At 42.4% G+C, this 13,181-nt stretch overlaps 1 protein-coding gene across 1 annotated transcript in view; it reads right to left on the bottom strand.

Annotated features, from left to right (window-relative positions):
• The window catches only part of LOC126237362 (troponin C), a 54,072-nt gene that overhangs the window by 14,744 nt on the left and 26,147 nt on the right, over positions 1 to 13,181 (bottom strand). Inside the window, exons 2-3 of the mRNA XM_049947430.1 lie at positions 11,816 to 11,840; positions 5,827 to 5,964 (exon numbers count right to left, since the gene is read on the bottom strand). Coding sequence (XP_049803387.1) covers positions 5,827 to 5,964; positions 11,816 to 11,840 — 163 coding nt within the window. The remainder of the gene's footprint in view (positions 1 to 5,826; positions 5,965 to 11,815; positions 11,841 to 13,181) is intronic.

Raw genomic sequence — 13,181 nt, 5'->3', positions numbered from 1 at the left:
TTTTATTGTTTCCGTATTCTGTCCATTCCTTGTGTGTGCTCAAGGCATTCTGAAATATCAAAAATCGATTAGCGTATTTGCAAACATAATTTCGCAAACATAGTCCTCATCGGGGCATTAACAGCGCTGAAGACAGGTGCTTGAGAAGTTACAGTCATATCACATGCACTATCAGTGTGTCCAGAATGTCTGTTGCCCCAAGGTGGCTAGATTCATCCTGTAAGGTGTCGGGCAAATCCAACACCTTCCATGAAAACCCTGACATGACAGCAAATCCGGCAATATGTCACATAGCTCCGAATAAATCCTGACATTAAATTAACCAAAGTAATACGATCAATGAGTGAGCAAATGGAATACAACAGACTAAGACAAGAACGCCTTAATGCTTGTCATACCTTCCCACCATGAAACAGATGCATTTCCGAGGGGAGAAACTAGAAAAGAAGCTGAAAGCAAAGCCGTATAGGCTAGAAGGCCCTACGATAAGGGACACCCACATCGCCGGCCGACCGCCAAGAGCATCCCCCAGCCCATGTTAAAAGATAGAGCCCTCCAGAAGAACAGTATAGATCTTACTATAACACGAAAAGGTCCACACCAGCTGCAAGTTTTAGTGTGAGACGATACGCGTCTCTGTTACGTAGCAAACATTAAAAAACATTGCCCTACCACGAAAAGTATAACGTTTCTCATTGGATAGACAGAATTTTTGTAGGCAGAGCTTAAGGTTAACATTGAGACGCTGATTGGTCAGTTGAAAACACAGCCAGATACCTTTTTCTTAAACCAACTTCGGTAAATAGTAGTAAGGAGAAGTTCGAGAGAGTTGCTACCGAGACGGCGAGGTGTGTGGAGCTGCGCCGCCCGCCGCCCCTGACGCTGCCTAACGACCAACAAGGTAATGAACGCACGTGATGCTGCATAAGAGCGCATAAGGCTTCACTCAGAACTGCAGAAGTCTCATCTGTTACATCCCCTTTTTACGTAATACTAGTGTCGATCGTCAATTAAAGTTCGTGGTACTCACATTTGCTACTTGAAGTTAAAATCTGAAACGCGATGATTTTTCTGTTATATAATTATTGAGAAGCCACATCAGCAACTGTAATTTACGACAAGTTAAATAAGTAATTAAAGATAATTGAGGGTCACTGTAGACCATTTTTGATAGTTTTCTCTTTTATGAAACTTAATTTAAACCTAGATTATAGATGTGATATGGCATAGGTCATCCTTCTATCCATTATAGAATTTGGAAACCCATTCAGGGAATATTCGTTCACATTTTTGTTGAAAGCAGTTGGTTTTTATCATCCTGTATTAAAATATTTCCTTTTATCAACAGTGCAATTTATAAACAATGTTTTGTGAGTAAAATAAAAATTCCAATGGTAAACTTAACTGCATTTTCGACGTTAATTTAGCAGCTAAATAAATATAGGGAAGCCTTTAACCCCTTCCACTAAATTTAGTTAGCATTAAGATTCTTTTACAGGGAGTGCAGTGGAGCTGACGCTGAAATCATTAAGTATTTGATTATATCATCGCTAGTCTCACTGAACTCTTCTGAACTCTACATGTCATGTGTGGTCTGGCGTCTCCTTATCAGCGACAGGTCCCAGGTTCAGACTAGTCAATTCCCTAAAAAACACGCTCAGAGCGTCGTTGCACGAAAGTGGTAGGGAGACACGACTTAGAACAAACAGACACCACGCGGAATGTTAAAATCCGAACAGGTCAAATGACGTCGGTAGTAGCTATTTGGTGGCGCAAATATTATCATAGAGCGGTATTTTCCCTGTCCAAATGTTAGGGTATTTAAAACATTAAGACATGTCTGCGAAAGAAGAGAGTAATTAGGAGTTGAAAAGTTTGAAATGGAGCGAATAATAGGCCATTGTGAATGGAAAACACCTGCTGGGCTGTGCCAGAGATATGCCGCCGAGCGCTGACGTTCCGCAACATTTGTTTGCGATTGAGTATCATACAGAACGACGGCACCTCCATCCCACAAACGGGTGCTACACAATTACCCACGGCCGACACGTGGTGGCAGAGCAGAGTGCCGGCGTCCTCAGCGCAGGAAAAGATGGTTAAAAAAAGAAGGGGGGGGGGGGACGGCCGGGGCAGAAGGTGAGAGGCGTCTGTCAGCGCAGCGGCGTCGGCGCCGGGTTTTATATTTGCCCCCGGAATGCGGCGGACGGCTGCCAAACAGAGCGCCATCCGTCATCCGTGACAGCGGCCGCCGAGGCGAGGCGAGGCCCCTCTGCCACAATACGCGGGCCGGCCTGGAGCTTATTTAGCGAGCGCGGCCGCTCTGCGGCTGTGTAGTGCGGACACTGCGTGGACAGACGGCTGTCAGCCCGCTGGCTCGTAACGCTGCTCAAGTCTGGCCCGCTGCTCGCCATAGTCTGCCAATGTCTGGGCGAAGTAAAACTGTAACGAGGGCTGTCTCCGCTGTGTTTGTTCCCCTAAAAAAAAAGACTATGAACTCTAGCGGCAAAATTTAGGAAGTTTCTCGGCTACATTTGTTTTAATATTTTAGTGTAATAATCGCATGGTCTCTAGTACCTCGTTACAGAGTGAAAGTGAAAGCATTTCACTAAAAGTCGCCTTTCATGTTATTGGTATGCATGCGACAACACGTGTATCTAATACGAAGTGGCAGAGGTTGAAAATACCGGTAGCGTTCTCGCTTCCCACGCCCGGGTTCCCGGGTTCGATTCCCGGCGGGGTCAGGGATTTTCTCTGCCTCGTGATGGCTGGGTGTTGTGTGTGATGTCCTTAGGTTAGTTAGGTTTAAGTAGTTCTAAGTTCTAGTGGACTGATGACCATAGATGTTAAGTCCCATAGTGCTCAGAGCCATTTGAACCATTTTGAAAATACCGCTACAGTTGTAAGGTTATTTTATTTAACACACCACGATCGGTTTCCGGCTCTTATACTCCCATCTTAAGGACTGTTTACAGCGATGGCTCATCGTTCTGGATATAATTCTCATCTGGTAGGAATGATGCAAACTAGATTAATGACGTTTCAAGACATGAATTCCTGTCTCAATTTGTTCCTGAAGGTACCCTCTACAACCCTTCGAAGTTCGTTCTTACACACACTCCCAAAAAAGTTTTCAACACCCCGGTTCCCAGGACTCCTGAAGATAGACGTTGACTGTGCATATTGTATCACAGACACAGTCCCTTTGGCTGTTCAGAGATGTCACTAAACCCGCCCAAAGATGTAAACAACGTGCATGAGCAGTGCCTGTTAGACGGAGGCGGTCCGACAGCCTATCAGATTCAGTCACTCCACCAGGAAGGAGGTACACGGCTCGTGTTAGCTGTACTTCAACCATGCCTAGACGGTCAATACCTCGGCCCGATCGCGTCCGCATTGTTACTTCGTGCCAGGAACGACTCTCAACAAGGGAAGTGTCCAGGTGTCTCGGAGCGACCCAAAGCGATGTTGTTCTGACATGGAGGAGATACAAAGAGACAGGAACTGTCGATGGCATACCTCGCTCAGGCCGCTCAAGGGCTACTACTGCAGTGGATGACCACCACCTACGAATTATGTCTCGGAGGAACCCTGACAGCAACGCCACCATGCTGAATAATGCTTTTCGTGCAGCCATAAGACATCGTGTTATGGCTCAAACTGCGCGCAATAGGCTGCATGATGCGCAACTTCACTCCCAACGTCCATGGCGGGGTCCAACACCACGACACCATACAGTACGGTACAGATGGGCCCAACAACATGCCGAATGGACCACTGAGGACTGGCATCACGTTATCTTCACCGATGAGTGTCACATATGCCTTCAAACAGACAATCGTCGGAGACGTGTTTGAATGCAACCCGGTTGAACGCCTTAGACACACTGTCCAGCGAGTGCAGCAAGGTGGAGATTCCCTGCAGTTTTGGGGTGGCATTATGTCGGGCCGACGTACGCCTCTGGTAGTCATGGAAGGCGCCGTAACGGCTGTACGATACGCGAGTGCCATCCTCCAACCGACAGTGCAACCATATCGGCAACATATTGGCCAGGCATTCGTCTTCATGGACCAGAATTTGCGCCCCCCATCGTGCACATCTTGTGAATGACTTCCTTCAGGATAACGACATCGCTCGACTAGAGTGGCCAGCATGTTCTCCAGACATGAATCCTATCGAACATGCCTGGGATAGATTGTTCAAATTCAAATGTGTGTGAAGTCTTATGGGACTTAACTGCTAAGTTCATCAGTCCCTAAGCTTACACTCTACTTAACCTAAATTAGCCTAAGGACAAACACATACACCCATGCCCGAGGGAGGACTCGAACCTCCGCCGGGACGAGCCGCACAGTCCATGACTGCAGTGCCTCAGACCGCTAGCCTAATCCCGCGCGGCGGGATAGATTGAAAAGGGCTGCTTATGGACGACGTGACCCACCAACCACTCTGAGAGATCTACTCCGAATCGCCGTTGAGGAGTGGGACAATGCAAGAGGACGTGCTTCTGTGTGTTAGCGGTATCGGTGTGTACAGCAATCTGGACCACCACCTCTGAATGTCTCGCTGTATGGTGGTACAGCATGCGATGTATGGTTTTCATGAGCAGTAAAAAGGGCGGAGATGATGTTTATGTTGGCCTCTATTCCAATTTTCTGTACAAGTTCCGGAACTCTCGGAACGGAGGTGATGCAAAACTTCTTTTGATGTGTATATATCGCAGTTGAAAATGACGTATTAAGCCAAATATATTTTGTGCAGGTGGTACCCCTTAGCTCATAAGTATCTTGAAAGTGTCTTATTTCAAACGAGTAAGAGATGCAAATTTTTTTTTTTTACTACCGGTTTCGATCTTCTGATTATGTTCAGGTACCATACAATTATTTACAAGCTACATTGTAAAGTTTTTAATGTGGTACCAAATGAAATAAATGTCATTCCGCATCAACAGATACTGTATCTTGGTATCAAGTCATAATCGGGTTCCATTTTTCCGCTCTAGAACATAATGGCTCTCTTCTCCTCCATCCCGAATGTTAGACCATAATTGACCATTTGTGTGAATGCAATGAATAAAGAATTTTAGATAAAGTAACACACAGTTGAGGTTACTTCAACATTTAAACGTGGATGAAGTCCGGTGTTATGACGATAGGTTCGTCGGATTGGTAATGGACGGAGATTTCTTAGAATGCTCTGGGTACAAAGAAGACGGACTGCAACCCTAGGCGCGGCTGTTCGAAGTTTCAGCCGGTGCACACTTTCTTTTTACGTAGAATGAAACCAGGTTTTATTGAGATCATCTGGCAGAGCAGTATCTTACAGATAAACTCTTGACACGGGATGACGGTCAAGGCTTTTGGTACTGATTTCTACAGGTCTTGTCTGGCACTACATGTGCAGACAAACCGCAGCCCGTCATCGCCCCGGTATGACCTTCACTCAGCACTTTTCTAGGAATGGGACTGACTGTCAACGAAGCTCACGAACTGCCGCACAGAGAGCATGGTACATCGCTACCAAGGGTATTAAGCAGCTATTAACTGTTTACGGAATACATTTTCTGATTTTGTTACCTCTTTTGAAATTTTTATCTCCGGCTGAGGGATTTCTAATGGAGTATTTTCAGATTTTATTGTATACCAAATGCATTATGAGTAAGCTTCACCCTGTTCTGCTTCCCTTCCGATATCCAACACACATATACACTCTGATTGCCTGGTTGTTATAAAATTTTGGATGCTGGTGTATAAGAATGTTCTGCTGCAACAAAAACTTCGTAAGACTGACGCAATGAGTTCCGTGCATTGCAGTGGAAGTGGCGCTTACCCTCTGTGTCTTCTTCATCAATGATGGCCTGCAAGTCTCCGTCATCGAAGAGCTGCCCCATGGTGTTCAAGATGGTGCTGATCTTGATGGTATCGATGGTGCCCGACTTGGCGAACATCTGGAATGCCTTGCGCAACACTGTAACAGTCACAACAAAAAGTTTCTGTGACACAGTCGAAATACTTAATCCTTCTTTTATGTATTTAAATAAACGTATAAGGTAATGGATGGCACAATGGAGATAGCTTACACGTATGTCACGCCCAGTTTCAACTTCTCTGAGGAGGGGATTGAACCAAGCCCGAAAGAGCCTATTAATCAGACTAACTCACATTTATTATTGGCTAAGAGTAAAGTGTAACGTGTGTAATGTAATGTACTGATTTACAACAGTCAGTACTGTTTGTTCCCAATAGGAAGAGCCAAAATACTGGTACTGCCACTAATGAAGAAAATCGGCAGTAATTGAAAGATACTGATTTATCTCCCCGCGCTGCCAACATTAGCCAGCGAGTCACCTCGGCTTACATATCACGAAACACGGGTAATGGTGTTAGCACTGCAGGGAAGAGTCGACGCTGCCCTCCCCTCGCTGCTACTCTTCCCGCAACGCTACTAATGCTGTGGCAAAGCATGCATGCTCGCGTTGCTGACACCCAATGTGCGAAGGATCTTCTTCTTGTGACCAAACAGAACCACGTGATTACTCTCCCTACTGTTTCTCATTCATCCCGGTTCTCGTAGTCCTTACGGCACTGTTTATCCCAATTAAGATTAGCTTTTCTCTTTTTTTTATGGGTCTGCCCGGTTTGATGCAACCCGCCACGGTTTCCTGTCCTGCGCCAACCCCTTCACCTCAGCGTAGCACTTGCATCCTAAGTCCTCAACTATTTGTTTCATATATTCCAGTCTCTATCTTCTTCTATGACTTTTACCTTTTACATCCCCATCTAGATGCATGGAACGTATCCCCTGATGTCTTACACACGTGCTGTTGTTATTCTGTCCCTTCTTCTTGTTAGCGTTTTCCACATGTATCTGCGAAGAACCTCCTCATTTCTCACCATTCCACCTACTTTCCAGCATCCTTCTATACAACCACATCTCAAACGCTTCGATTCCCTTCTTTTTTCCGGTTTTTCCACAGTCCATCATTCACTTCCACATAATGCTGTGTTTCACATGTACAGTATCAGAAATTTCTTCCTCACATTAAAGCTTGTATTTGGCACTAGCAGATTTCTTTTGGATAGAAATGCCCTCTTTGCGTATGCTAGTCCGCTTTTTTATGTCCTCCTTTCTTCATGTCCTATCCGTTAGTTAGTTTTGTTCCGAAGTAGAATTCCTTCACTTGGTTTACTTCTTGTCTCCAATTTTGACGTTTAAATTTATGACTAATCACTTTTCTGTTACTCCTCTTCGCTTTCGTCTTTCTTCGGTTAACTCCGAGCTCGGTATATTGCACACTTCATTCAATATGTCTTGCACCCTTCCTCGCTTCCAATGAACGTAGCAATGTATCCGCGAATCTTGTCATTGATATTATTTCTACCCAGAATTTTACTCCCTATCCCACGTTCGTACTAAATGCAATTTCATAATTTTCGTTGGGCGTCATTCTATGAATTGGTGTGTCTAAGCTACACCTTAACAATAGTCGCTACTGTTTACTGCATGTTAACAATTTACATTAAAATTTAACACTAAGTAGGACATCGTGATGGCTAACGTTAGCCATCTGATATCCAGGCCACGTTGGGATATTTTGGTGTTTTACCGTCAGAGATAATAAGTACCCACGTTTTCTAACGCCACCCACCTGCTTTCCATCACGTCGTAGTACCTAGCATTTATTATCTCTTCAAGTCACCAAAGCACTTTCTTGATCCATACACCATCCATTTGCTTGGCTCCGTATTCCGGCCGCCGACATTGTAAATGCCTTACATTCATAATGGCGTTTCCAAATCCAGTACGGCCCTTGGTTTATTTCTTTCCGCAGCTCTTAGCGATTCCCAACATGCGGCTACCGTTTGCTCTGTGATCATCCTTCGGTTTCGGAATAGTTTTCATATTGGTTCGGTGTGGCTATTTGTTCTGGTGACTGACTGGAGAATGTACCGAGCCTTATCAGTGTTTTACACTTACTGAAGTTGTAAACTAGTGTCTGTGCTCTTCTGTATGTTCACTGCATATACGTGAAGATGCAATAAAAAGCAGACCAGTAAGGCAAGCCAGAGTCTCATTTCCTTTACTGTATCTACCTCCTAAGGATCAGGTTTATCAAGGCAAAATTTGAAGCTTCAGCCACTTTACTTTTTTTCATTTATATTTGTATCAAGGTGCCTGAGAATGTTGCATTTTCAAGATCTAAAACAGGCGCGAACAATTTCCACCAACGTTCAATGTTCAATTCTGCACAATGAATCATACTTTTAGATTACTATCTCTACGAACGAACGATAGAAAACATTAAATTACAGTACAATCTGTCGCCGCCTTAACTGCAATGGATCTTTAAAATATGAATTTTCAACTATTCAGTTTTAATATTTCTGTATTTATGGTGTTATTGCTCATTCATACATTGCAGATACAAAATTTCAGTCGTCACTGTATGAGGTTGATAAAATTTATCTCTTCTGTTATAATTTGCTTCCTAAATTTTTATAGTATTCAGGATATCGTCATTTCCTGGTATCTTATCGCTCTGGCGTCCTTTCCTGTTGAATGGTGAGAGACGTGCAGTTACGTTGTTTTCTATGCACGTTTACAAATTTATTGATATTAAAACTAGTCTTGCTAATAGTGCACAATTCCGATTATTATAAAAGGTTTGATGATAGCAGTCGCTAACAGCCTTAACGGATTCAGTAAAAGACGTTCAATAGGCTGCACACAATCTGTTTCGACCTTCATGGTCATTACCAACTGTGAGGAGTAGTAACTTTTCTTAAAAAAAGGAAAAACTTGCGTCTATGTGTGTACAACCATTATATAAGATACTGATCTAGTTGGGTAATTTAACATGGTCTGTTCTTAAATATATTATTATTTCCCATAATTCCGTCTTACTTCATGTTGACTTTGCCATAGAATCTCACATCTTGCACTTTCTTACTGTTTGATGAAAAATAGTCAGTTTAGTTTTTAGTCCTAGCTGAAGTAGCCAAATGTTTCTACTTATTTCCTTTCGTGAAACTGTGTTCCTGATAATCATTTCCTTCCCCCTGGAAAATTCTTCTATCGTAGTGAAAGGCGTCCGTTTTGCCGCGGACAACCTTTCATTTTACGTGTTCATGCGCGCTACAAATAGTCATTTGACTGCCTCAGAGATATGCAGTCACCTATCTGTCTGTTAGTGTAGTACATGCCTGGGAGGAAACTGCAAGGTATATATTGCCGGATGGTGCTAGTTTTGATTGCGATGGGTAATAGGAATGTTAGGTGACAGAATTCTTTTCAGAAGACCCCATGGCCGAGCACACAAAGGTACTTTGCTCCTTCTTCTGCTGCCATAAGCACTGGATGTGCCAATTTTCGTTTTGTCTTCTAATAATGAAATGGACACATTTAAGTGACTTGATTCTGGCTTATTGTGAGATTGTTGCTGGCTTGCACATTTACACTACATTTACATGATTGTAATTTACGAGACTTTTCTACCCGTGATACATTATGCAGTCATATTTGGCGTGAAGAATTTTCGTTTGCTCGTTTGTGTTCCGCCAGAACACGTGGTGATCAATATCCATTTCTAATTTAGCCATCCAAGATTTCAAGTGACTTATCTCGAAGTTCTTCCTCTCGTAAGACAATGTTTCACGAATGAATAATGACGTGCTGCAACTTTCTCTTCTTTTGTATATATGGTCTACTGAATTGTGTTGATACATCAAGTATCTCATCGTGTAAATGAATATTGATCATTATGTTACGAATGGTACAGCTGGTACTTTGTGAACTCATTGTCCTCCTCCTGGTCTTTGTTGAACGAATCATTTCAAGTTTTCCATACATGCTCATGTGTTCACTCAAGAGCTACTTTCTCGAAACGTCCCCCGGTCATTTTAATGATATCAAAGCTGGAGTGAAGTCGCCTGCCGTAAGCAGAGATTATAAATATATTAAAGAAGAATTTCAGCTACACAGGTATGTCTGTGTCACTGTGTAACTTAGACACACGTAGCAGTGGAGACACGTAGCAGTGGAGACGGTATTATCGAGATAATTTCTGCTACCACTTCGGTTTTTCAGCTTAGTAGGTACTGTAGGGCACATATAGCAAAAATATTTGTTTTACACAAATTCAATCTATAAGATTCAATTTAGTTACCTGTACAGTACCAGATGAGCATGAAGGCTACGATGAGGATTCTAATTTCAATTTTGCTTCTGTTAATTTTATTTAAACACCACCCACCTCTAACACACCATATTTTTTATTCGGTTGCGCTTCACAAAAGTCCTTGCACTCCAAATTTTTAATATTTTCTTAGATTGCCGTTATTTATACGTGAGTGAATAAAACCAGGGTCGTAGTCCCTTATGAACTACCAGTTGGAGGAAGGTAAACTTTCAGTATGACCTCGATTATTTCATATATCAACCCCAAAATTTATTACTAAAGAATCATTCTCTTGTTTTTATACATGAATTAAAATCCTCCATTAGTACATTGCAGTGAGATTTGCTGTCGTTTATAAGTTTCAGCAAGTCTTTATAGGGTCCTTTACATCCCCATCATAATGTAAACACAACAGCGTATACAGCTGAATGATTCCCACAGAACACTTTTCGTTTATTTTTAAAACACATCTTACCCTTCTACCAGAGTCTTTAACTTAATGTTTACAATAAATCCTATCCTGAATTATCTGATGTCGTTCTTCTTCAAGAAGAAATATTTTCTGATTTTAATTACATTCGATCGTTGGTTGTGTTTTCATTACTTTTGTTATCCTTACTTACTGTTATTCAACTCCTCTTCCAGCTCCAATAACAAACATTTAGTCCTAATTTCTTTAATTTGTTCTCCCTAAATAAAAAAGGTATATCGAAGGTGTGCGATATTTTTTATTTTGCCGTACTTTATATATCATGGGATGGGCGTAGATGTATCTGGATGTGCTAAAGCAATTACCTGAGCTCGCTCAATCCACGTATCTCAATATTTCTTAATACGGGCTAGAAAAGAGAGCCTAGGCAGTAGAGCCTCCGACAGTCCCAATTACTGTACACTAGGCTACCACGGCCCAAAGTATTTCTCGAGACGTATGAAGTGCTAAACTTTCTTCACAGAAGTCTCAGTTCACATCAGTGGGCTACTGAATCGCAAATCCTGGCATTAACACGACGAGTTCGTGTGTTGGTCAAGCGCCATCAGGGCCATCAAGTTAATAGTGTCATTTAGCACTATCCATCTGAATCTGTGTCGGTCGTAATATTTCACGTCTAGTTTTAAGGATTGCAGATGTTGACTCACCACGCTGTCTACAGTGTACGTTAGTGACCATCCATAGTCGTTCTTCACGAAGTGATCTATCGAAGTTATAGCCTTATTGGCGCTAACATCTGCAAAGGGAGAGCATGTGGACTGGACAATATGATTTTACCTATCTTGTTCCCATTAATCCCCATTACAATGTACTTAAGGCCTTACCCTCTCCAATTCTTGGTAGATCTTCCACCCGACGTTCTCCTTATATTTATTACGATCATGTCCTTTGTGATCTGTTGGCGAAGTGTGACTCCTTCCCTTCCACCAAGTGTTCAAAGTCTACGACAGCCTATATTCGACTATTCAAACGTTATCGGTAAGGAAAGGAAGGTATTTGGAATGGAAAAATGTTATCACAGACAACTAGACACTGAAAATATATCTGAAATATTTTCGATGAATTGTCTTTTAGGATTTCTTATTAAAATTAATTATGTTCAGTAACATACCGCTCACGCTGTCATAGCCACTCGTCGTATAGGTACTTACTCAGCATCTTCTGCTCTTCGTCCTCCTGGAAACATAAAAGGGAAAGCAGTTAATATCCACCTCTTGATGTAATGCCAACACTTCAGACAGTTACTTTAAACACTATAAGTTTCACTAGAAAAAAGTAATACACAAACATATCTTGAAAAGACAAACGACTATAAAACTGCGGTAGTACCTAAATTAGCACGTTATGTTACAGGGAACGATATTATAATGTATGTTTAAGCACCATACATATCAGGTACAGTGCGATAATTCCATGCACCCGTCTGGCTCAACCACATGTTTTCACCACCATGACGGACATCAGCGGTGGAGAGTCTGGGACAGGTCCTACTCCATCTACAGTGCTTTGAAGTGACTAATCGGCTCTTACATGGGCTGGCTAATATTTTGCCTAGTAAACTTATGATCTATTTGGTTTAATCATTAGTCGCTGCTATTCCTTGGACTCTAAACTAATTGGAATTAGGTTAATTTAACACCTAGCGCTCATGGATGCCTTCAGATACACCTACAGTGTTTACTCACCCTGTATCTTGTCTAAGTACTAGACCATTATTTCAGCAAGTCAGATACAATCTGCTGTGTACATAGTTCCGCGTAGTCAGCGCGTACACAACTTTCCCACTAGAGCGCGCCCCGCTAAGCACAACAGCGCAGGCGCAGCGCTCGTCTGTCCCCACACTACGAGATGGAGCTGCCTTAGAGACGGACCAAATTCTGCTTCCGCCGATCCGCGTATTAATATGTAACGCAGCCAATGAGATTGCTGCTAACGTAGAAGCTTTTCCCCTCGCGGATCACACTCGCGCAGTGATACATGAACGCGCGATGTATTATAACGAGTGTACAGACCTCGGATTATTCAGTGTGCATTTGTCTGCTCCAGTCTGTACCAGTCTACATTTGTCTGTGCCAGTCTATAGTTAAGTTTCAGTCTGCGCCTAATAAGATTACCATATTCCTGTACATAGCCATGAAGATAAAAGTATAGACACTTTTGTCATGTATCAGAGATATATGTGAGAATAAGATTAACGTGCCAATACCAAAGCAACTTCCGACTGTCAATTGTAAATAGCATCCAGAACCAAGTTAAGTAATTTTTATGCTTGTTATTATTTTAATAAATGAGTGTGAAAATTAATCAAGTTCTGTTTAAAGTTGGTCACTGTCAATCTGCTACTCTAAGCATGCAAGTGGCAATTCTATCATCTGACCTAACGGCAGAAGATAAACACGCAACGATAAGACCACGAGACATATTGCTGACACTCGCCTACTTTGTTAGAGCGACAAGTCAAATAATCTGATGGTGTGTGTATCGAAGGTCTTACAGTACGCACACCACACAATCGTT

This window comes from Schistocerca nitens, chromosome 2 (genome assembly GCF_023898315.1).
Source record: "Schistocerca nitens isolate TAMUIC-IGC-003100 chromosome 2, iqSchNite1.1, whole genome shotgun sequence".
Taxonomy (NCBI): Eukaryota; Metazoa; Arthropoda; class Insecta; order Orthoptera; family Acrididae; genus Schistocerca; species Schistocerca nitens.
Note: the sequence above shows the minus strand (reverse complement) of the source record. Positions and strands in the feature narration are given on the sequence as shown.